A 25,887-nucleotide genomic window follows, 5' to 3' on the forward strand; every position below is an offset into this window, starting at 1 on the left:
ACCTTGAAGGATCAAACACCATATAAATTAAATGTTATTGTTTACATGGTTAGCAGATGTTAATGCAAGTGTAGCGAAATGCTTGTGCTTCTAGTTCCAACAGTGCAGTAATATCTAACAAGTAATCTAACAATTCCCAACAACTACCTAATACACACACATCTAAAGGGGTGAATGAGAATTCGTACATATAAGTATATGGATGAGCGATGGCCGAGCGGCATAGGCAAGGTGCAGTAGATGGTATAAAATACAGTATATTCATGTGATATGAGTAATGTAAGATATGTAAACATTATTAAAGTGCCATTATTTAGAGTGGCATTGTTTAAAGTGACTAGTGATCCATTTATTAAAGTGTCCAGTGATTGGGTCTCAATGTAGGCAGCAGCCTCTGAGTTAGAGATGGCTGTTTAGCAGTCTGATGGCCTTGAGATAGAAGCTGTTTCTCAATCTCTCGGTCCCAGCTTTGATGCACTATATACAGCAGGGAAACGAGGATCTGGGAAGCAGCCGTTCACTATTCTTGTTCTCTCAGTTGAACTACAGTACTGTACAGAATGTCTCACAATGTCTCACAATGTGCTTTCAGGGGGCTCCAAGGAAAAGCTCCATTATATTTGTAGAAGATTATTATACTATTTCCCCTCTCCAGCACAGGGATTCAGTCGTTCACTATTTATAATTGGAACTTGGCTGTACATCCAGCAAAATATAGTTGTTACAGATTCTGCCAATGGTCTATTGTTGAAGTTAAGGAAAATAGTGTTTTTTTTCCTGACAAAAACTGTGATACTGTCACAGCCCTTTAAGTCGGTTTCACTGAGAGTTTTTGTTTCAAAAAGGAATACAAAAAACATCTAATCTCACAAAAGCAATATTGGTGACACTTCGTAGTGGTTTTTATTATGAATAATAAAATCTGTGTGTGATTATTATGTATCCAGCATTTCATCTAAAGCAGGGGTGTCAAACTCATTCCATGTAGGAGGGCCGAGTCTCTGCAGGTTTTTGCTTTTGAATTAAGCCCTAGACAACCAGATGTGGGGAGTTCCTTACTACTCAGTGACCTTAAGTCATCAATCAAGTACAAGGGAGGAGCGAAAACCCGCTGAACCTCGGCCCTCCGTGGAATGAGTTTGACACCTGTGATGTAAAGTGTTATAAATGTGCCTACAATGCAAAGAGGGCACTCACACGAGAAGTGTTACCACATGGTGTTGCCCTCGCTGTCCTTTGCATCATAATGTTGTATGACCTTTCTGTGAGTAGCACGTGAAGTTGGTCCACCAAGGGACCATCTCTCTCAGAGAAACAATACAGATACATCAACACTATGGATGGAGCTTCAGTGCTTACACAGTGGAGAGGAAGCCTTCCTACAATACGCTTGAAGACAGATAAAACATTCATTCAAAATCTGCTTTGGATACTATTCCTTCAATAGGATGTCCTAAAATAAGACAGGATTATCTATGGGACTCATCTATATAAAGCCACATAAGGAAAAACCAGTGGGATCCTGAACCGGGAAGAGCACAGTTGTGTATTAGTGAGGCGGTAGTGTCTACATAACCCGAAGAGATACTCACTAGTCTGCTCATTCAACACTTTGGTTCCTTCCTTTGTTTCGCCTTGTTACCGGAACACAGAAAGCCAATGCTTTGCACAGTTAGCGTAACCCTCTTTATCTTCTCCTCCACCATGGAGTACAGTTTCCCCAAGGTGCCGCTTTAGCAAATCCCCATTCATTAAATAAGCACCCGGCGAATGGGATTATATCCAGCATGAACGTTTGATATGGAAAATGGACGTATTAAGGCGTGGAAAAGAGGACTGGAGGGAAAGATGGCGATGAGAAACGAGGGAACGAGGGAATGGTAGAGGATTTGTGGCGAAGCTGTGTTGATATTGGTGATGAGTATAGGGATTCTTGCTGAGGTTAGCTAAGGGCCTTGTGGGCCAGTGTGGGCCATTGATTGTGGCGCGCCTCAACACCAAGGGCCAAGGAGGCTCTCTAAACATTATTACGAAGGGAGACGTAACAATTACCAGAGGAGTAATAAAATACACTACATATATAGTTCTTGTGCTGACGTTGCTACCAGCGGCATTCTGGAACTCGATAGTGAGCCTTGCAACGCTCACTACCGAGTTCCAGACTGCCGCTGGTAGCAACGTCAGCAACGTCAGCACAAGAGCTGTTCATCGGGAGCTTCATGAAATCGGTTTCCATGGCCGAGCAGCCACACACAAGCCTAAGATCACCATGCGCATTGCTAAGCACCGGCTGGAGTGGTGTAAAGCTCACTGCCATTCGACTCTGGAGCAGTGGAAACGCGTTCTCTGGAGCGATGCATCACGTTTCACCATCTGGCAGTCCGACGGACGAATCTGGGTTTGGTATTTTTGATTGAACCTTTATTTAACTAGGCAAGTCATTTAAAGACAAATTCTTATTTACAATGACAGCATACCCCGGGAAAACTCTCCCCTGACACTGGGCCAATTGTGCGCCGCCCTCTGGGACTCCCCATCATGACCGGTTGTGATACATCTAGGTCAGGGCTAAACCCCATCAACCCCATATAGTGCCAACTTTAACGTTTGGTGGAGGAGAATTAATGGTCTGGGGCTGCTTTTAATGGTTCGGGCTAGGCGCCTTAGTTCCAGTGAAGGGAAGTCTTAATGCTACAGTATACAATGACATTCTAGATGATTCTGTACTTTCTTTGTGGCAAAACAGCTTCTATCTCAAGGCCATCAGACTGCTAAACAGAAATCAGTGTTTCAGCTTGACAATGCCCCCATACACAAGGCGAGTTCCATACAGAAATGGTTTGTTGAGATCTATGTGCAAGAACTTGACTGGCCTGCATAGAGCCCTGACCTCAACCCCATCGAACACCTTTGGGATGAATTGGAACGCTGACTGTAAACCAGCCCTAATCGCCCAACATCAGTGCCCGACCTCACTAATGTTCTTGTGGCTGAATGGAAGAAAGTCCCTGCAGCAATGTTCCAACATCTAGTGGAAAGCCTTCCCAGAACAGTGGAGGCTGTTATAGCAGTAATGTTCCAACATCTAGTGGAAAGCCTTCCCAGAACAGTGGAGGCTGTTATAGCAGTAATGTTCCAACATCTAGTGGAAAGCCTTCCCAGAAGAGTGGAGGCTGTTAGAGTGGCCCAACTCCATATTAATGCCCATGAAGTTGGTATGAAATGTTCAACGAGAAGTCATGCAGTTTAGATAAACCTGAAGGAACTGGAAGAGGCACACTGACAGAAACAGGACAAAGAAAATCAATATTCTTAGGTCTATGGGTACAGCACAGCCTTTCACAGAGCCAGACAGACACCACAGTATCAAGGTCTCGTACGAAGGCTGGAGACAAACTGAGCATCCATATCGACACTATCCGCAAACAGGGGCCATACAGTATGCTGTTTTCTCCAACCCAAATTTAACACTCCAGTTCAGGGCTTCTTGGTTATTAATGTGCGGTGGGTCTAATCCATCTAAGAGCCTTGGCAAAGCTTTAGCCAAGGAGGCCATAATTCCTATTTCCTGTTTGCCACCTCTCAGACAGAGTCTCAGATTGGTGTTTGGTAATTTAAGGATCCGAAAGACAGGCTGCACACTGTAAACCTCCTTCTCCTTCTGCTCTATAACTCTCTGCACACGAATGCCAAGTTGGGAGTCTCTGTGTAAATTTCCTACAGGGTTACCTTGTGAAGTACGAAGCAGATCGTAAACAAGGAGGTGGATATATGGCAGAGGACTTTTACAACCCATTTGCAGTATACTTGAATATAAAACAATGTAGTTCCACCTCCATTTCCAGATACTCTGTCATAGTGTCACTGAGTAAATTTGCTTTAGATTGTACATTATGCAAATGAGGAAGAGTAATTAACCCCTTACATGCTGACTTGACCACTTGAGCGCGTGCGCCGTCGCGTGCATGTTGATTTTGTCCCCCAATACCAGACACGATCAGGACACACCAGACACGATCAGGTTGACATCGTAAAAATAGAAGACAGTAGGGCCAAGACAGCTCCCTTACGGAATACCACACGTTACATGTTTTACATTAGAGAAGCTTCCATTAAAGACAACCCTCTGTTAAGGGGGAGGGGGCTGAGACCAGCACATTACAACAATACCCTATACTGATATCATGATGAGATAGCTAGAGAGAGAAAGAGAGAGAGAGTGAAGGGGGTGGGTGAGAGACCACAAAAAGGAGTGGCGAGAGAAGGACAGAGCGAGAGCGAGAGAGAGAGAGAGAGAGAGAGAGAGTGTTTACTGTACATTTTCTCTTTGTTTATTATCTATTTCACTTGCTTTGGCAATATAAACATATGTTTCCCATGCCAATAAAGTCCTTAAATTGAAATTGAGAGAGAGAGGTAGCGATAGAAAGAGAGAGGGGGCAAGGCTATTTTTCCAGGACAGATCTGGGCTGTGTTGTGGGGCTCGGGGACAGTGTTACTGCAGTAGCTGATCATTGATTAAAGGGGCTTATGAACTTCCACCTGCAGAAGTAAGAAAGGACAAACACTGCCCCTCCTCCTCCTCTCATCCCTCTCTCTCCCCTCACCCTGGGCCCTGATCTACCCTTTTATTTACCTGCTCACTCACTCAATCCAGCTGGATGTGGTTGGATGTAGGAAACAAAGTCGTACAGTGATAAAGGACATTTGAGGCATGCATTCCAAGATATGCAGCTACCAGATGTGCTATGCTGCATTATTCATTCATAGTCATTTATTCTACATAGGGCATCAGTGTTCCTTTCACGGACATGAACTTTGCACCGAAATAGGTATTTAAATATTTCACTAGAACTTTCTAAGCAGGAAGTCAGCCCTACTGTGTGGATTTTAAACGAGGCCAAGAGAAAATAAAACTCTTCAACCAAGGATGTTACCTTCCCTTCCTGCCTTCATTGTGGAGTAAAAAATTAAACCCCATTCCCATCAGGGTGACTCAATGTTTACAAGTCTATACATGCTGTATCCTTCTGAACATAGACAAGGGCCTCGCTCGGCGAGAGACGGGGTGGGGAAGAGTCAATTACAGCTCGCATCTTCTAGCTTCCGTCAACATTGATTTGCCGGGGCCTAAGAGCTCAGCCTCTCACAGCCTGCCTAATTGCACTAACCCTGACCCTCTAATTACTACACCAGGGCTGTTTCCATTCAACCAGTTCACAGCCCCTCTTTGTTTACAGCAGCCCTCTCTGATGCCCGACATACATATATACATAGATAGAGAGCCAGAGACACAGAGACAGACAGAAACAGAGACAGAGACAGAGACAGAGACAGAGACAGAGAAAGAGAGAGAGAGAGAGAGAGAGAGAGAGAGAGAGAGAGAGAGCATCGGCAACATCATGAAATCGATCGTGGGGCGTCAGATCCCCTCCTACAGATTAGCAGCATATTATGATGAGGAATAGATTTTATAATTATACAGCATGATTACATAAAAGCTGATAATGTTGATGGTAATATAGACAATAGAGAACCTACCTGAAGGGTTGAGGTCATAGCCCCAGGTGGGCACAATGACACCAAAAGGGTTCTTCTCTGTCTTCTCTGTGATCACAAGGGTTTTGTCCTCCTTAGATTTGGGGTTCCTCCCTCCCAAAGGCTTCCACCCTTTTCCAACCACGAATGACTCTGAAACGGCCAACCTGGACTCGGCCTCACGATCGCTGCTCTTCAGAATGGACAATGGCGTGGTCAACTGAGTGGAAGCTGTGGCCGTTTGTGGTCCATCTCTGGTCAGAGGTGTGGTACTGATTGTCTTCTCTCTCTCCACCGGAACCCATATGATGGAGATAGGAGGCTCCCTGGTGGAATCTGTTCTCTGGGTGTCTGCTGTGGAGGTTTTGATGGTGGTCAGGGGCTCCATAGGGGCTGCAGGTCTGGAGGTAACCCCAGGTGTGGTGGCCTCATCTAGGCTGCGTTGTCTCTCAGTCACTCTGGTTGTGTTCAGGTTCTGCTTCCTGATCACAGGGGAGAAGCCATCTTTCTTACTGGAGGTGGCTGGAAGCAGTTTCTCAGTGGGGCGTCGGACATAGACAATCTCTCCCCTGGCCTCCTCAACGGTTCCCCCTGGGCCCTGGCTGGAGCCTGCAGCAGAAGCAGCAGCTGCAGGTGAGGTGGTGGGCTGGTCCACCAGCTGCCACTGGGAGATAGTGGTGTGTTCTGCTACTGTCTGGCTCTGGGTTTGGGTCTGGGTGGGTTTCAGTCCAGACACAGGAGGCTTTGTGCTGCTGCTGGCACCGCTGGCTGGATTGCTGTTACCGTTAGATCCAAAGCCTCTTGGTAAGTCGTTCACTCCTCTCCCGCTTCCCTCCGTCTCTGTCTCTTTATCCCCCTCCTCTCTTTCTAGGACGTCATGGGGGATGCTGTGGTCCTCATCCTGGTCCCTCCCCTCGCCAGAGTAGTTCTCTGGGCTGGTTGGCAGGGTCATGACCTCCAGGGGCCCTGCTTTGGCCTCCATTGGCTCCCAGGTGGAATCCTTCCCCACGTACGCCATGTGTCCCTCCGGCACAAGCTTAGAACCCTTCATGGCCTTGAGGGCCCATCTCAGCTGGCTGCCTGTGGCTTGTGCCGGGGCCCCTGGGGATGAAGCCAGCTCATACCTGGTGCCATGGTGGGGGCCTCCTGATACATTCAAAGCCTCCACAGTCTTGCTACTACCACCGGGCCCCAGTTCTGTGAATCCTGCAGGGGGACAACACGCATTCATTAACTTAGAGTGGGAGGGAAATCGGTTGTATTATTTTAATTAAATGCGCATTAAATAAGCAATCATAAAACACGGCTGCCACGCAGCCTCCAGTGCAGCAGTCATTATATTTAAATAATTAAAATCGAGTTTCATTATGTATCATCCTTTTTATATTATTTATCCATTCTTATATCTTTATACCCAGATGTGTGACATAGTGTACAGGGTTTTCCATATGCAAACAGAAATAAAGTGTAAGATATTAAATGGTGATTGGTTGTTGTATAGAACCCCAGGAAGGATGGTTATTCATTTGTATGCTGGAGGCAAACCCTCATTCACGGCAACAATTGACTATAATTCTTGCTAAATCTGTGAAAATATTTATTCTCATTTATTCCATCGTAGTACAAATAATGGTGCAGCTGTTTGTATTCCAGCACAAAGCGCAGTAGCAGACCCATATTGCATATCAGGCCCAGCACACAAATTAAGAGAATCTGGCCAAGGCAATTTCACACTTCATACTCTGTCTCTTTTCCCATTCCATAGAAACTCTCCTAGACCCCAAACCAAGCTACAGTCAACCAATCCCTGTACACAACAGTAAAAACGTGTAAAAAAAACAATATCCTTTATTTGACTTCCTATACTATACGATATATACGCCAGGGTTGGGGTCAATTCCATTTAAATTCCAGACAATCCAGCAAATGCACTGAAATTCCAATTATCTTCCATGCTTTTCAATGAGAAAACATTTCAAATGGAATTGGAATTTGGTTTAATTTCTGAAATGACTGGAATTGAAATGGAATTGACCCCAACCCTGATCTACACCATTGCTTATTCAGATTAAGCACACCGCTTTGCTCCTTCTTGTTAATATACTACACCATACTGTATCTACACTATGAATTATTCAGACGAACTGTGTGGCTTGCTTTTCAGTAGTGCATCTCTTCAGGGTATTACTGTATTAGACAGTAGGGATGTAAAGATTCACAGATATGCATTGGTCCCCGGTGCATTGGTCTGCGGATCCCAAACCGATCCAAATGTAGCACGCATCAGTCACAGAATAGATTCAAATGTGACGAATCGGTGGTTAAGTTTTTTGTTGTTGTTGCTCATATTCAATTATTTTAACCTTCCAAAAATACCTCTCTCATCTTTTGTGACAACTGATGTGTCCTCCCCTTCAGTGTTGAACTGCATTTAACTGTGTTGACAGTCACTGTTCTGCAAGTCATTTAAGCATGCTGAACAACCCCAGGCAATAACAGCCTAGTCAAACTGTGCCCAGTTTCGCACGCTTACCAACTCCAGGTAGGCGGCCTGTTCCTGATCTTGCACATCTGCACGTAACCTTCAGTATTCAAATGCTAAAATGGCTTAATGTGATATTAGGCTTATTAATTGAGTGACATCCTATGTAATTTGCTAGGTTATTGTTATCTATGCGCTGTTAACATTTGTGTTTTTCCAGAATAAAAGTAAGCTATCAGAGACATCTCTCATCTGGCTATACCTGCTAAAAGGGGTTTACAATATATATTATTTTGATTGTTCAGGTTCAGCATCAGCAATGGTTTTGGTAGTTTTGCCTTAAAAACTTCATTCATATGTTCATTTTTATATATACAGGGTAAAGTTGCTAATTTCATAATGAGGACAGCAATCACTTTTGTGAGGAGCACTGCATTGGCCAAAGTGAGAGGAGAAGAGAACATTGGCTAATTTGTAAACGATAAACACTTAATCTGCAAAAAATTGAATTAGTGGGTGATGGTGATTTCAAAACAAAAGTGAGGGGACAAAAAACAGGCTACATTGCCCCACCTAATCTGATAGTGGGGTGGTAGATGCCTAGTTTCTCTTATGGTTCAGGTCAGGTGCCTACATACACCACACACACAGATCTGTGTTACAGCCTGGATTCAAAACTCAAAGCCCGTCTACACACAATACCCTATGATGACAGTGAAAACATGTTTTTAGAATTGTTTGCACATTTATTGAAAATGAAATACTTAATTTACATAAGCAGTCACACCCCTGATTCAATACTTTGTAGAAGCACCTTTGGCGGCGAGTACAGCTTTGAGTCGTCTTGGGTATGTCTGTACCAGCTTTGCACATCTGGATTTGGGGATTTTGATTGTTCATTCTTCCTTGCAGATTTTCTCAAACTCTGTTAAGTTAGAGGGGGAGCGGTGGTGAACAGCAATCTTCAAGTCTTTCCACAGATTGTCAATGAGATTCAAGTCTGTGCTTTGGCTGTGCCAGTCAAAGACTTTGACATTCCTTGTTCTGAAGCCATTCCAGCATTGCTTTGGCTGTATGATTGGGATCATTGTCCTGTTGGAATGTAAATCTTCACCCCTAAGGTTTGCACTCTGAAGCAGGTTCTCATCAAGGATTTGTCTGTATTTGGCATCATTCATTGTTCCTTCTATCCTTACCAGTCTCCCAGTCCATGCCGCTGAAAAGCATCCCCATATTATGATGCTACCACTACCATGCTTAATGGTAGGGATGGTGTTAGATGGGTGATGAGCTGAGCCTGGTTTTCTCCAGATATACAGTAGCGCTTTGCATTCAGGCCAAAGAGTAACATTTTTGTCTCATCAGACAACATCCTCTTTTGCCTTTTGGTCTGTCTTTCACGTGCCTTTTTGCAAACTCCAGGTGTGCTGTCATGTGCCTTTTTCTCAGGAGTGGCTTCTGTCTGGTGGTAGCTAATCCTGACATGACAGCACGCCTGGAGCTTGCAAAAAAGGCACGTGAAAAGCCCGGATTGGTGAAGTGCCATAGAGACTCAGCCAAGGAAACCTGTTGTTCTGTCAGAGTGGTCATTGGGTTCTTGGTCACTTCCTGACCAAGGTCCTTCTTGCATGGTTGCTCAGTTTGGTCAGACGGCCAGCTCTAGGCAGAGTCTGGGTAGTTCCATATTCTATCCATTTCCCAACGGAGACCACTGTGCTCTTGGAAACTTTCCACACTAGAAATGGTTTTATACCCTTCCCTAGATATATGCCTCATTACAATTCCATCTCGGAGATCTACGGACAGTTCCTCGGACTTCATGGTATAGTTTCTGCTCTGGCATGCACATCTCAAGGATGATCAAAGGAAACGGGATGCACCTGAGCTCAATTTTGGAGTGGCATAGCAAAGGGGGTGTGAATACTTATGTAAATGAGATATTTCTGTATTTAATTTTCAATAAATTTGCAAAGATTTATAAAAACATGTCTTCACTTGGTCATTATGGGGTATAGTGTGTAGATGGGTGAAAAAAAAAAAAGATTGAATCCATTTTGAATTCAGACTGTAACACAACAAAATGTTGAATAAGTGAAGGAGCATGAACACTGTCTGAAGGCACTGTACAGTATAGAGTACCTCAAAGTCAGCTTCTAAGTCTAGCTTAACACAGAACAGCAGAGAGTGCTCTCTGAGGTGCAAAGCACCACAGCAGGGGCTCTGGTTGTACTACATAATACAACAAATTACTGTGGGTAGAAACATACACAAATATGTCGACAAATGAAATATAAAAAAAATACTAAATTATTCAGAGGTCTGCATGTTGCCTTCGCCTATGTACTATACGAGTGCGGATTCATTTACATAAGAGATGTAGACTGTGTTATTATCTAATTAATTATTGGAATAATAGCTACTTAACCACTTTGCCTTCACATACTGATGAGATAATGAGTGATTAAATTCATTAATCAAGTCGGATGATCTATTCTAATGGCTTATATATTAAATAAAAAGAGCCTATTATACACAGAATGCGTTACGATAATTTCATGCCAGGCCCCGTATTATGAATGTCATATTTCACTGCTGTCGTTTGCCGTGAGTTTAGGCATACAATAAGTCAACACAAACCAAACATCATCGTACTGTGATAAATTGCCTACAAACGGCTAAATCGAGGCAAGTCAATTATATGCTCCATTGTGGGTTTTCAGTGACAGCGGTGCTGTATATCAGCTGTTTATCCGTCTCTTTCTGGGGTAAACAAGCAGAGTCGAACCCTCAGGTCACAAAGCATAATGGGAGAAGGGTTGAAGCCTTCTCCGGGACACATTATATTAATGCAGTCTCAGCACTATTGTTGTAAGATTCGGCATCTAATTAACACACACAGACTCACACACATGGACGCGGACTCACACACACACACACACACAAGGCCTCACATACACACACACTAGCACACACCCACACACGCTAGTGTAGCACATGGGGATGTGTGAAATCTACTCCTCAGCCTGAAGAGTTCCCACTTGTGTTAGCTTTTCACATGGCGTGACTGGTAACACGCTTTGGGAGGGTGGTCACGTGTGCTAGCAAAGCAGAGGTCCTGGGTTCAATCCTCTTTTTGAGACGAATCAGGAGGAAGCTGTACTTGCTAAGCAAGACGCGTGACATCCGTAATACTACCACATACGCTAACACACGCGCGCTAGCACACATGCAGTAAGATATGGCGTCTAGTAAAGATGACAGGGAAAAGTTATTATGTGGCGTGTGAATCATGTCTGTCTGGAATGTGATGTTTTACCGAAATGATTTATTCCCACGATGCTTTGCTAAAGCTATGTGGGAAATTAGGGATTGAGGTTCAAGTGTCAAGATTCACATGCAATGTCTTTCCTGGCACTTTACTTGAGACTGTGCTTCTTCACAATTCTCCACCCTAGCTTCCTGCCAGTCAGAATAATAAAAATGGCAGTATCGATAATGAAGATTTCAGAGATGCAAGTAACAGCCCGCAGTGCTCAATAAAGTAGTTAATATCAAGCGAGCGATGCCACTTTAAGAGGATGTATCAATTGAAACAGCTTCCTAAAAAACTTCAAAAGCCACTTCCTGATGCCTCCTCTCTTCTTTTTGTCCTTCAGGGTTTCCCTCCGCTCATCAACGCCATTGATAATGACCGCCTGCGTTCACCCAGGGCCGTCCTAAATGGGGGAGACGTAGATGGCAAAGAGTGCGGCAATGAGCACCTAGCCAGCCCTGCATTCATTGGAAAGAGGCTGTGAATAATGTAAGCAGACTAAAGCTATATTTTCATCCAGCATGAAACATTAACACCTTGGGTTTAAGCTTTTTGGTTTCAAGGCGTCCTGGCCATAGAAGGGGCCCTACCTTTATTGAACCAACTTAAACACCTCTGTGCGCGACAAGCTCGTTCTCTCTATTCTTAGCCCTGGTGACTGTGTTGTGTAAGTGGTGGCCCGTATGATTAAACATTGCTTGGTTGCCTTTGCACAGCAGAGGAATCACAGCTATTGATTGTGGTTTGAAGTCGCAGGGCTCTCAAGTGGGGAATATCCCAATATGGTGACCTTTACGACCCACACACCTAGCTCAGCTCTATGGAGAATTAACAGGGGTTTTGGTCACTGAGCCAACAGACAGAAGTAGACATGAACACACACACACACGTACACCTACACACGGACGTAGACATGTACACAGAGAGACAGATGCGCGCGCACACAAACACACACACACACGCGCGCACACACACACACACAAGCTCAGCATGGCGACCTGATTCCAGATAGACCTTATTTTTATCTATTCACATCAGCTATTGCTTTGGCCTGATTCGCTCTCTGCTCTAATTTTCCTCTTTACACTGCATTTGTCACCTCTGCTGGAAGCAGGCTTAGTGAAGGATGGCTCTGAACAAGTGCTAAAATACACTCAAAGTGCATATAAATTCAATGTAATTTCTCCCTGGGAAAAACAAAGAAGGAAATGGGAGTAATGTTTTGATATTCTGGAAATTCTAACATCTGTGACACAGAGACGGTGTCTAGGAGCAACAATCTGAAATGCAGAATATCAATTTGGAATAATTTTCCTATTCTACTTCCATTGTCCTCCACAAAGTGGCTGAATGTTTCTCCCATAAATATTGTCCTGAGACAGTGTCTAACAGTATGAAACAAACCTCACCATAGCTGGCGATCCATAGAAACCATATGTTCAATGTACTGCCTTCGTAAACAGCGCATTTTCAATTTCACACAAGCCATTGATTTGGAAGAAAATACTGAGACCGGCAATATGCCTCGGAAATAGGAACGAAAAAAGAAAATTACTTTTAGAGAGAAAATGTAATGAACTACATTATAAAGAGACAGGGTGTACTCAGACAAGCCACACAGCCTCTCTGATGGATGGATTGCAGGTGGCTCTTACCATTAGATGAGGAGGCTGAAGGGTTGGTTAGGGATGTGCTTGGATCCCTCCCTGGCTGTGTGTACAGGATCACAGGGCCAAATGGGACCACCTCTTTCTCCTGCTCAGTTAGACCCTCCTCTGAGCTGGTGAGCCCACCGGTGGATGTCTTGAGCGAGGAGCCTCCACTCCGATGCTCCATGACGCCGCTGTCAGTGCTTCCTTTGCTGCCAAGATTGGGCCTCCCTTCGGTGGGGTTGACCTTAGCCGACCCTGGGGGTTCCTGGTCTGCCACAGATAATGTCCCCTCGGGCAGTGAGGCAGGTGTGGCTGGGGGAGGGGCCTCTGTGTCGGTCTCCACAGAGCCTGTCCAATACTTGAAGGGATTCATCAGGTTGTTGACGAAGCTGTGGAGAACGCTATTGGCAGTCTGAGCCTGGAGCGTTGGAGAGGTCTGGGAGGAAAGAGGGGAGTCGGACGACCCGAAACGCCCCTCCACTTCCCCCTCACCCTCCACCTCCTCCTGGGCAGAACCTCCGTGGGTCTCCAGACTCTCCAGGGCAGACAGACTCAGGGTACTGGTCTTGGTCTTAGGGCTGGAGGAGGCGTCCTGAGGGGCTCCAGTTTTGGATCGGTCCTGGGTCTCCTGGTTCTCCTCTCCCCAGCGCTGGGTACCCTCCCCTGGCTGGAGGTGGATTACCACGTGCTCCTCTGAGATCTCAGAGGACTCGTTGCCTCTAGCGATGGAGCTGATTCCCTCCTTGTCCAGGTCCACGATGCCAGTCCAGGTGGAGGGTTTGGGGAAGGGGTCAGAGCGCTGGGGCTCAGTGTCTGATGAGTTGTTCTCTGGCTCTCTGTATTGGAGGAACCCTGGCTGAGCTGCCTGGACTCCTGCATCACGTTCTGGAATTATATAAAATATATATATATATTAGCATTCTTATTTGCTTTCCTGGCAATAAGGCATGGGCTTTAAATAATAATCTTTGAAATAAGCTGTGAATCGTCCATATTCTTATATGTTGATGACCTCTGTTTTTGGTTTTGTTTCAATAATAAAGTATAAATAATACATATAGACATGTTCTTCCTCTCTCTTTGGGTTACTTTCTTTTAGGGAAAAGTTTAAGATAAGACTTCATTACGTCTGTAATCAATTTAGTCCCTGTCAATCATCCTCCATGACACGCCGAGGAGGTAATGCAGACCACACACTGCACAAACACAATCAAATCCAAGCACACAGCACACAGCACACAGGAGTGTACAATCGTTCCAAAGTGAACTTGAAACTAAGTTAGACAAATCACCAGTGGTCCAGTAACATTATAAACACTCTAGAATGACACTGCAAGGACATTGAGGCTACAGCCAGTGTACAGAACTCTGCTGGGTCTCTAAGTCTGTATTGAAAGCTTGCAGATGCTGATACCAGACACTGGCTGGTTGCTACTGTAGAAGATTTCAGATCCCAGAAGGGACCAAAATGTCACTGAATCCCCTCTGTATTAATTCATGCATGAGACAAACAACACGCACTAATTAATGGGAATTAAACAGGACGGTTGCCATGGTGATGGCAACCCTGCCATTACCTCGGTAGCAGTAGGCGTCGAAGCGGGTGGTGGTTACTGGGAAACCGGTGCGGTTGGGGTTGTGGTAGACAGTGCGCACCCCCGGATCATCCCCGCCACAGTTGCGCCGGGGAAGGTTTATAGGGTAGCGCACGCTGCCGTCAGCCAGCCAACCTGGGTCACACTGGTCCAGGCCGGCCTGCCAAGCTAGGTAGAGCTGCCCTGCCGTGGCCAGCTGAGCATTTAGAGCGTGGCAGTGGGTAGAGGCTGTGGCCAGGCTCAGCTTCTCTGGTACAGACAAGTGGAACACCTCACCTGGGAGAGGAGGGTGGAGATGGAGAAACGGAGGTAAAAATGAGGTAGTGTGGGGGGAAGAGAGCGGTTTGGGAGGTACAGGAGCAACGGGGGAGGATGGGAGTACCATATGAAGAAGAAGGGGCGATATAATTACAATAAATTATGAGATGAATAGAGTGGTGTGGAATGTAATATGAGAAGTGATTATAGACCAGATTGAACAGGTCAATAAACCAACGACCCAGAGTAAGAACCATAGAATACCACTGGACACCCATCCTGTCCAGCTAGATAGCCCAGTTATATGCAAGGTGTCAATAATGACACTCTCTGAAAATGACCTACTTCCTGCTACAGTATCACTATTAACTGAACGGTTTGGCTCTGCACAGTAACAAATTACCCAGGTTCCCAAGTGCTATTTTAAAGGCACCTGCTGTGAATAGGACTCAATCCTTCTGTAGAAGTTTCCTCTGATCCTGGCCACGGCAGTATAACTCACCACCCAGCTACAGCTCAAAATGAGTCAGGCGGTTCCAGCATCGTAGCTCCTGGGGCGTCTGGGGATTTGCAGGGCCTTGCATGACTAAAATCTAATTGACGCCTCCCTCCTACCTTGCAGTTGCTTGGAAAAGCAGTAGACATCAAACAGCTCGTCAGGGGCCCGATTGCCGTAGTTGCGCACTCCAGGTGAGTCCTGCCTGTCGCCATAGCAACCAGGCCTGGGAGACTGGATAGGGTACCTGAGGAGAGAGGCAGGGGTAGAGGAAGGAGGGGAGCCAAAGAAAATCAGGAATTTCTCCAGAAACCTCTCGGCTGGGGGGCGAAAAGCAATCTATATCCGGGCTCCGACTGTGCAATTACTCTGAAGTACATTGATTCAAACAGCAATGAGGGTACAGGCTAAATGCTGATTAAGAGATTATGTATACAGGCATACAGGGGCTTATGGAGGACAACAGGAAGGAAGGAAGGATGGAAGGAAGGAAGGAAGGCTTATTACACACTCAGTAGCTACAATCATGCATGTGCTCGGTTTGCAACAGTTTTCGTCAGACAATGTTATGGCTAAATCTCTTATCTCAGCCTTCCATCCTGGTAGCTGATGTCTCTATTTTTACATTATTAATTGCACGTTTGCCTCCTCATTGATGTGTAGCCAAGTAGCTCTGGAGATGGACCAATTATATGTGTCCCAGGTGGGGAGGAGAGGAGAGGACAGGTTGCAGCTCTCAGGGAAAGCTGTCGAGGAGAAATATGCAAGCTGCTTCTCCAGTGCAATTATTGGGAAGACGTTTGAGATAGAGATGTGTCAAAATATCCACACGGACGTTAACTGTCCTACGCACGCGTGCGCGCGCGCACACACACACTGACTATCCGTCACCAACAGACATAATGGGAGGCGGCAAGCTGAAACACAAACATCAACATGAAAGGTAGTTGAGGGATAGTTGTGGCTAAAATGGCGGAGTGTAATGAGGAATGACAGAGCTAGCCTCTGAAATGTAAACAAGCAATTACATCCTTTGATATGAGAGATTCAGAAGTTCATGAGGGGACCACTGGGGTCAAAAAACTTTGCATACCTTACTTTCTGAAAGTCATTTCATTCCTTAGTTCCTTATTTGGGCCACAGAGAATTTTTATGAAAGCGAGTTGCCTATCAAAGCCTTGTAATTTTTTGTTAGTCTGAAGTAAACATATACTTTGCCACTCTTCATTAAGATGTATTACCTCTGACACTTACTCGTCAGAGATATTGCTTTGCATTGTTGCAGCAGATAAGTATCATAAGTAAACAATTTATAAAATGCTAGCAAATCTTCTCCCAACATCGGAAAATAAAGTTACGTTTTGCGACTAAAGACACCCTCGACACCTGACCACCGATTAAATTCGACTGCACGACAGACCACACATAATTTAATATCCAACTTTTTACCACTGAAATATAGCTAACGGATTTCAGGCAAGTATATATTTTTTTAACCAGAAGGCTAGCCAACTAATGTTAGTCAACTATCTAGCCTGGTGGTTAGAGCGTTGGGCTAGTAACTGAAAGGTTGCTGGATTGAATCCCCGAGATGACAAGGTAAAAATCTGTCATTCTGCCCCTGAGCAAGGCAGTTAACCCACTGTTCCCTGTGCGCCGTTGATTAAGGCAGCCCCCCCGCACCTCTCTGATTCAGAGGGTTAAATGCGGATGACACATTTCAGTTGAGTGCATTCAGTTGTACAACTGACTAGGTATCCCCCTTTCCCCTAGTAAGCACTTCAGATACGAGGTTGGGGGTCTCCTTTTTTTGCAAAAAATTATACGGATATATCTTGTAAATGAACAAAATGGGAACCATAATGGGAACCGCATGCCGATAATACGCAACAGATGTTTTTTTGCTAAACCCCTGATAGTATTAATATTTCCACTGATATGTCCAACATGCCAATTGCTAACCTGTTAGCTAATATTTTTAAGACACCAATAATCCCAAAACATTGATGGTTTGATCACAAGATGACACGGTTGAAGGTAATATATTTCTTAAAAGCTGTTGAATGTGCCAATAATACGGGGTGCTACGCTAAATGCTGTTGTGGCATTTCTTTTGATGTTTAAACTAATATAACAACCCTGGGTTTATAAGCGCGGATATCGACTCTGCCGCTTGCTGTTGGGGCACGTTTGATAGTGCACTGGACTTCGGGCTAGAAGGTTGAGGATTTGTCTGTTTCATTACACTAGGTAGCTAGCTACACACACTCGACCAGTGACCACGTCTCTCAATCCATGTTTGGATACCGGGCGCACACAATCTCTGTTCCGAACTATGACAAACCATTTATATATTTTTTGGGGCGGGAAATTATACCACCACCCAATTGAGCACTTTGGAGACTGTAAGGACAAAAAAGGGCATGTGCTCGGCACAGGTAGAGCCCTATCTGTGCACGTGCCTGTCTATAAGGATAGTGGCCATGTTGTGGTGTGTTTTGCTGTGTCAAGCTTCATGCCCGGTCGTTTTTGCCCTTACCTCACGCTCTGGTCAGAGAGCCAGCCGGCATCACAGTTGTCATACCCGTCGGCAAAGGTGGCCTGGAGCTGAGCAGGCGTGGCGATGACAGCCGAGTTCTCCAGACACACCCGCTGGGCGTCGGGGAAGGACAGGGCGTAGCGGTCGTGGGGGGCACGGTAGTGGAACAACACACCTGAGGAGATGATGCAGAGGTGAAAACACGTAGGGCAACGCCGGGATAATATGGAGACATGGACACACGCTTGTACGCGCACAGACACACGGCTCGAAACCTGCATTACCATGTACTTCAAAATATCTGTATCTGCACAGGAAGCTGAAAAACAGCTCAAAGTTAATTTGCATCAGACTGGCTTATCTTTAGGGGAGAGATCTTGTCCTTGGATACAGTGGATGACAAACAGCAACCATGTTTGCTTTACTGCTTTAGCTTACAGTCCACAGCAATACCATATCTTCTTATCATATCCAAAAAAGAAACAGTGATTTGAGAGAGATAGTAAAAGAGAGATAGATAGAGAATGAGAAGCGAGAAAGAGGAAACAAAGGAATGAGAGATGAGTCCCATGCGCTCATTCCCTGACCTGTGAATGGCCAGGATTCCTCTCCACTGTGCTGAGAAATGGGAAGGGAATTGCTTTTGAAGTGTCCATCTCATATTTCCCCACCAAGCTAGCATCACTAACCTCCCCCGCATGCGGGGCCACCTCGGCCTGAAATTCACACATCAAACCCCAGCGGAGCCCACTACATGAAAGCCTGTAGACAGGGAGGCTGGGATACAGCTCCAAACATGGGTTCCTTTATCTTCTGATGCTTTGTGTAGCATAATGACAGAAACTCCTCGGGGCGCGGGGCCAATTTGAGCAATCATGCTGCAGGCTAGCCTCAGAAATGAGCCGGTATCCCTGTGGTATGACAGACACACCCACACTTATACGCGTTAAAGCACACACTCACACACACCCACACAGCTACAGCCCTCCATCCTGTTTCCATATAATGCTGTACTGTACACTCCCTGGCTTTTCATTTCTCTTCTCCCAGGGTCTCTGTTTAGGGCTCCTTCCCTCTGAGGCTAGGAGCCAGGCCAAACACAGAGATGCTATCTGCTTCCGTTCTGACGTTTGGGAGACAAATAGGTTTCTGATGAGCACCATGGGGGGGGGGGGGGGGGGGGACCCCGTCCCATTTAACAGAAGGGTCATATTTCCCACAACTACCACACACTCTCTATTTCCACCAAACCATAAGACATGCAAATCAAATGTTGTTGGTCACGTACCAGTGGAGGCTCCTCAGAGGAAGAAGGGGAGGACCATCCATCCAAACATTTCAAAAGTTATACATTTTAGATAAAACTACACTATCATCCTCCCTCCTCTTAAGCGGCACTGACCGCCACTGTCGCGTACGCATATTTTGCAAATGTTATCGCAGGTGCAGCAAAATGTTTCTAGCTCCAACAGTGCAGTAAAACCTAACAATAAAAAACAATACACATAAATAAAAAAATAGCAGAATGAGCAATGCCAGAGTCCGGAATGTATATACACATACAGTTGAAGTTGGAAATTTATACACACCTTAGCCAAATACATTTAAACTCAGTTAAACTCACAATTCCTGACATTTAATCCTAGTAAACATTCCCTGTCTTAGGTCAGTTAAGATCACCACTTTATTTTAAGAATGTGTCATGTCAGAATAATAGTAGAGAGAATAATTTAGTTCAGCTTTTATTTCTATTGCTTTCACATTCCCAGTGGGCCAGAAGTTTACATACACTCAATTAGTATTTGGTAGCATTGCCTTTAAATTGTTTAACTTGGGTCAAATGTTTTGGTTAGCCTTCCACAAGCTTCCCACAATAAGTTGGGTGAATTTTGGCCCATTCCTCCTGACAGAGCTGTTGTGATTGAGTCAGGTTTGCAGGCCTCCTTGCTCGCACATGCTTTTTCAACATTTCTATAGGATTGAGGACAGGGCTTTGTGATGGCCACTCCGATACCTTGACTTTGTTGTCCTTAAGCTATTTTGCCACAACTTCGGAAGTATGCCGTTTGTCCATTTGGAAGACCCATTTGTGACCAAGCTTTAACTTCCTGACTGACGTCTTGAGATGTTGCTTCAATATATCCACATAATTTTCCATCCTCATGATGCCATCTATTCTGTGAAGTGCACCAGTCCCTCCTGCAGCAAAGCACCCCCACAACATGATGCTGCCACCCCCGTGCTTCACGGTTGGGATGGTGTTCTTCGGCTTGCAAGCTCCCCCTTTTCCCTCCAAACATAACGATGGTCATTATGGCCAAGCAGTTATATTTTGTTTCATAAGACCAGAGGACATTTCTCCAAAATGTACGATCTCTGTCCCCATGTGCAGTTGCAAACCGTAGTCTGGATCTTTTATGGCGGTTTTGGAGCAGTGGCTTTTCCTTGCTGAGCGGCCTTTCAGGTGATGTCGATATAGGATTTGTTTTACTGTGGATATAGATACTTTTGTACCTGTTTCATCCAGCATCTTCACATGGTCCTTCACTGTTGTTTTTTGCACCAAAGTACGCTCATCTCTAGGAGACAGAACGCGTCTCCTTCCTGAGCTGTATGACAGCTGCGTGGTCCCATGGTGTTTATACTTGCGTACTATTGTTTGTACAGATGAACGTGGTACCTTCAGGCATTTAGAAATTGCTCCCAAGGATAAACCAGACTTTTGGAGGTCTACAATTTTTTTAGGGGGCTGATTTATTTTGATTTTCCCATGATGTCAAGCAAAAGGGCACTGAGTTTGAAGGTAGGCCTTGAAATACATCCACAGGTACACCTCCAGTTGACTCAAATATGTTTAGTATACACAACATTGAGAACATAGACTGACAAGGTGAATCCAGGTGAAAGCTATGATCCCTTATTGATGTCACTTCAGTCAGTGTAGGTGAAGGGGAGGAGACAGGTTAAAGAAGGATTTTTAAGACAAGACAATTGAGACATGGATTGTGTATGTGTGCCATTCAGAGGGTGACTATTTAACAATCTGATGGCCTAGAGTTAGAAGCTGTTTTCCATCTTTGACACACCTGTACTGTCTTCTCCCTCCAGATGGTAGCTGGGTGAACAGGCCGTGGCTCGGGTCGCTGAGGTCCTTGATGATCTTCTTGGCCTGGAGGGCAGGCAATGTGCCCCCGATGATGCGTTGGGCTGACGCGCCACCCTCTGGAGAGCCCTGCAGTTGAGGACGGTGCAATTGCCCTACCAGGTGTTGATACAGCCGACAGGATGCTATCAATGGTGCGTCTGTAGAAGTTTGCGAGGGTCTTAGAGGCCAAGCCAACATGTTTTATCCTCCTGAGGTTGAAGAGGCAATGTTGCTGTTGTGCCTTCTTCACCACCCTGTCTGTGTGGGTGGACCATTTCAGGTTGTCAGTGATGTGCACGTCGAGGAACTTGAAGCTTTTCACCCCCTACACTGCTGCCCTGTCGATGTGGATGGGGCGTGCTCTCTGCTGTTTCCTGAAGTCCACCATCAGTTCCATCCATTTAGTTGACATTGGGTAAGGTGATTTTCCTGGCACTACGCCACTAGGGCTCTCACCTCCTCCCTGTACTTTCTTGGGTACAGGAACAATTGTGGACATCTTAAAGCAAGTGGGGACAATAGCCTGGGATAGGAAGAGATTGAATAAGTCCATAAACACTCCAGCCAGCTGGTCTGCACATGCTCTGAGCACACCATTCTGCTCCAGTCTCTGAAGAGAACAGGAGAGCACATATACTGAGAAAGCTGTAGATAATTGAGTGATGCCCTTGTTGCAACACAGTATACAACACTAATACAGTCCTGCCTGTGCGGAAAATCTGAAAGGGGGATGCCTAGTCAGTTGTACAACTGAATGCATTCATCTGAAATGTGTCTTCTGCATTTAACTCAACCCCTCTGAATCATAGAGGTGCAGGGGGCCACTGGCCCAACGCTCCTACCCACCAGGCTAATATACCTACAATGCAGAGATTATCACCTGTGTGTAGATATGTCTATTTGTGGATCACCACTTAAGCCGACCTGACATACTGTATCTCATGACTGTGGCTGACAGCGAGGATCAATGTCTGGGCTCTAATTGGAGAGACAGACAATTGACCATGCAATATGGGCCGAATGGACAGAGAGAGAACCTAACCAGGGTTTAGAACACACACAAACAAGCCGATCCCGGCTGTCCAGAATGAATATGATATTGATATGGCCGGGCAGTATCAATACCTTGCTAATTATTACACTGAGTGTACAAAACATTAAGGACACCTTCCTAATCGTCACGGATCCCCCCGGAACTTTCATTACGCACACCTGGCCCCTATTCCCATTGATTAGTAATAGTATAAGTGTGCCCTTCGTTCACCATTGTCCTGTCGATTATTGTTCCCATGTCCATTGGTGGTGTGAGTACCTATGCATTGGTGCGGCTGTTATGCTGCGTGCTTTATATATTGTGTATTATGGGTATCGTCCCGTATTGTTCAACGAGGTTTACCCTCGCTCTTTTGTTTGGGTACAGCCCAGTGTTTTTGTATATGTGTTTTTATTTTTTTAAACTATTGTGTATTCCTGCGCCTGTCTCCAAAATCCTTTATACCAGCGTGACACTAGCATTGAGTTGCACCCTTTCCCCCCTCCCCCCTTTGCCCTCAGAACAGCCTCAATTCGTCGGCATGGACTCTACAATGAGTCGAAAGCGTTCCACAGGGATGTTGACTCCAACGCTTCCCACAGGGGTGTCAAGTTGGCTTGATGTCCTTTTGGTGATGGCCCATTCTTGATACACACGGGAAACTGTTGAGCGTGAAAAACCCAGCAGCGTTGCAGTTCTTGACACAAACCGGTGTGCCTGGCACCTACTACCATACCCCGTTCACTTAAATATTTTGTCTTGTCCATTCACCTTCTGTATGGCACAGATACACATGGCTCAGTTGCCTCAAGGTTTAAAAATCCTTCTTTAACCTCCCTTTCATCTACACTGATTGAAGTGGATTTAACAAGTGTCATCAATAAGTGATCACAGCTTTCACCTGGATTCACCTGGTCACTCTATGTCATGGAAAGAGAAGGTGTCCTTAATGTTTTGTATACTCTGTGTATATTAAACACTTGCAGGAGTTAGTATTGGGGGCTCTGCAATGTAGCGTGACTTGTAATTAACGCTAAGCCCGGGAGAATGTTTGGTGCGCCCCTAGACGGACCAACCAGTAATGGGTTTCTCTTTCTGAAGGGGGTTTTATGGCATGCTAATCGATTGGCTGGGAGTGGGGACAGGGTTTGCTGAGCACCGAGCCAGGGGTATCTACAGGAGCAATGAAGTGCTATCATGGAGAGAATAGAGAGAGAGAGGAGTAGTCGATGGGGAAAAAACACAATGCTTGATGTCATAATCATTGAGATAGAGCCACTGTCACACACACACACACACACACACACACACACACACACACACACACACACACACACACACACACACACACACACACACACACACACACACACACACGCATGTAAACATTCCCACACACACAGGAACACACACACGAACACAGGAACACACACACACACACAGTGGTTATATCGTGTAATAATAGCGTAGTGCTATATCTGTGCTATTCGCACTGGGAGCCCATGGAGCTAGTGTACAGTATGTGGGTGAGTGAATGAGGCTACTGGGTGTAATGTGGAGCTGAAGATCAGCTGACTGCTGGCAGCATTGTGTAGATCTAGGTGAGTACAGAGCAGCACTGCAAAGCCAATGCAGAGAGCAGAGTGCCACTTCCCTTAAGTCATTACTTTAATAGGCATTTATTAAAAACAGCAAGTGACCTGGAAAAATCTGAAAAATGTTCATTTGGTAATTACTATGATACTATTAGCTGATATGGCATATAATATCCCCAGGACCTCACAGAAGTGGGTGGGTTCAACATAAACTACAGCCCAGAGACCTCAACGTAACATCAGATAACAACACTTCATTTTCTCATTAGGTCTATTTGCTTTCATGGCATGAAACAGACCTAAGCGACAGGGTCAACGATCTATTACTCGGTCCAGTTGGCACAGGTTGTCACGTTCCCCAGACCAGACATTCCCACACAGTAAACATTATATAATTATATAATAATTCCATTAGCAATGCCAGTTAGAGCTACAGTCAGGGTCGTGCTCATTAGGGACAAAACACTTTAAAGCGTTTTGCAATGGACAATGTAAATGGGCATTTCTTATTGGACGAGTCCAGGTTGTCCCTCCCTGTTTTTTTACGTTTACTTCCTGTTTGGAGCCTATTGAACACGACTCAGGTGTAATGAGTGTAGCAGGGGTCAGTATTACCTGTAACCTCCAGGGGCACGGTGTCCTGTTCGTCGTTGATGCCCACTACCACCTCACAGCGGTACATGCCCGAGTCACTGGAGCGCAGACCGCTGAGCGCCAGGCTGGCGTTGTAACGGTTGTCCTGGTAACCGGGCAGGGTGACACGCCCCTGGAATGCCTTCTTAACCTAAACAACGAAAAGACATTACAGTTATGAACACACAGTTAGATCAAAATTAAGCATACTGTATGAAACACAACAAAGATGGCAATGAAAAAGAAAAAGGACATTCCACTAAATGTTTGCTGGTCCAATTATTATAGTTGGCAGCAGAAAAACAGTGAGAGGAAATGTATTTAATCTTATTGTCATAGAAAGAAGAAAGGATTGTGCAGTACATATAGTACTGCACAGTACTGGATTGACGGCCAACACACTCTCCATACACATAAAACCAACATTTTGTATTCTTCTCACTCAGTCAATCTTTACCTTGACTACGTTGTACTTGGCGACCAGGATGGACTGTTCCCTCTGCCGACCATCGTCGCCCCTCTGTCCCCACACCTTGGTCCACTTGATGCGGGGGGGCTCGTGGGTAGGGGTGGGGCGCAGGGTGAAGACACAGGGCAGCAGGACGGTGTTGGCCAGCTGCTCCCTCACCCTCTGGTGGGTCACCTTCCTCATGTTCACCACCGGGTCTGACCACACCAGGCCTGGGGAGGGGAGAGGACGAGGAGGAAGAGGAGGAGGAGGAGGAGAGATACACAATCAGGTCCACAGTGTCAGACAAAAACACTGGAAATGGATACTAGGTCTACTACGGCATGATACAGCTGCTTTTTTATCCACGTGTCAAGACCTGGTTCAGCTGGGTCAAGTGTGTACTGGGTCTGTACTGGGCTGGAAGGGGATCACTGATATACAATACTATCACATTATATGTTCTTTGGCATGGAGAAAGGTGGGGATCGATTCCTGTGTATCTATTGGGGGATGTTGCTCTTGTTCAATCAGTCCTGCAATTGTAAAGTATAACACAAGAGGATGATCTCTATCCTATCTGATTGATTATTGGTCCTTGATTATTGGTCCCAGCAAGGGTCTCCAAAGGTCTCCAACCTTTTCTAGCACGAGAGCTACTTTTAGAAAATGAACTATGTCGCGAAATACTATTGTTTTTTTCTTCTTCAAATAAGCACATTCTTCTCTTCTCCTTTACCCTGCAACTCTTCCCCTGGTCCTTCGTGTACAAGATATGTGTTTTCTGTGGTAAAATAATGGTTAATAAAGAACTCTAAGGGGGTGCCCAAAAAAATCATATTTAGTATTTTCCTGAATTCAGTTTTTTACTCTCGATATTACAATTATTCACAGAGAAACAATTCATATTTATGTTCTGAGTCCATGTCAATATTTAAATCACACCAGAAGACCATTTTTAGGGTCTGGAATAAAAACTAACACATTTAGATTTTTTTGTTGTGTGTAATTCGCCTTTAATTGCACATCTAGCAAGAGAAGACTGGGTCGGCCTAGAGATGTTTCTGCTGTTAGGGCTACTGCTGCAGAACATGGCATGACAGAGTTTGCAAAACCATCACCTCCCAATTGATACAAATAATCATGATATAATTCTGCCA

General features: G+C 45.2%; 1 protein-coding gene across 1 annotated transcript in view; it reads right to left on the reverse strand.

Moving 5' to 3' along the window:
• LOC110522983 (neurocan core protein) overlaps positions 1 to 25,887 on the reverse strand; it is a 201,490-nt gene that overhangs the window by 121,230 nt on the left and 54,373 nt on the right. The window contains exons 3-9 of the mRNA XM_036978016.2: positions 24,737 to 24,960; positions 24,262 to 24,430; positions 17,874 to 18,048; positions 15,454 to 15,581; positions 14,563 to 14,856; positions 12,989 to 13,870; positions 5,542 to 6,744 (exon numbers count right to left, since the gene is read on the reverse strand). Of these exons, the coding sequence (XP_036833911.1) occupies positions 5,542 to 6,744; positions 12,989 to 13,870; positions 14,563 to 14,856; positions 15,454 to 15,581; positions 17,874 to 18,048; positions 24,262 to 24,430; positions 24,737 to 24,960 (3,075 nt within the window). The remainder of the gene's footprint in view (positions 1 to 5,541; positions 6,745 to 12,988; positions 13,871 to 14,562; positions 14,857 to 15,453; positions 15,582 to 17,873; positions 18,049 to 24,261; positions 24,431 to 24,736; positions 24,961 to 25,887) is intronic.

Source organism: Oncorhynchus mykiss, chromosome 5 (assembly GCF_057628025.1).
Source record: "Oncorhynchus mykiss isolate SJ-2025 chromosome 5, ASM5762802v1, whole genome shotgun sequence".
In the NCBI taxonomy this organism is placed as follows: Eukaryota; Metazoa; Chordata; class Actinopteri; order Salmoniformes; family Salmonidae; genus Oncorhynchus; species Oncorhynchus mykiss.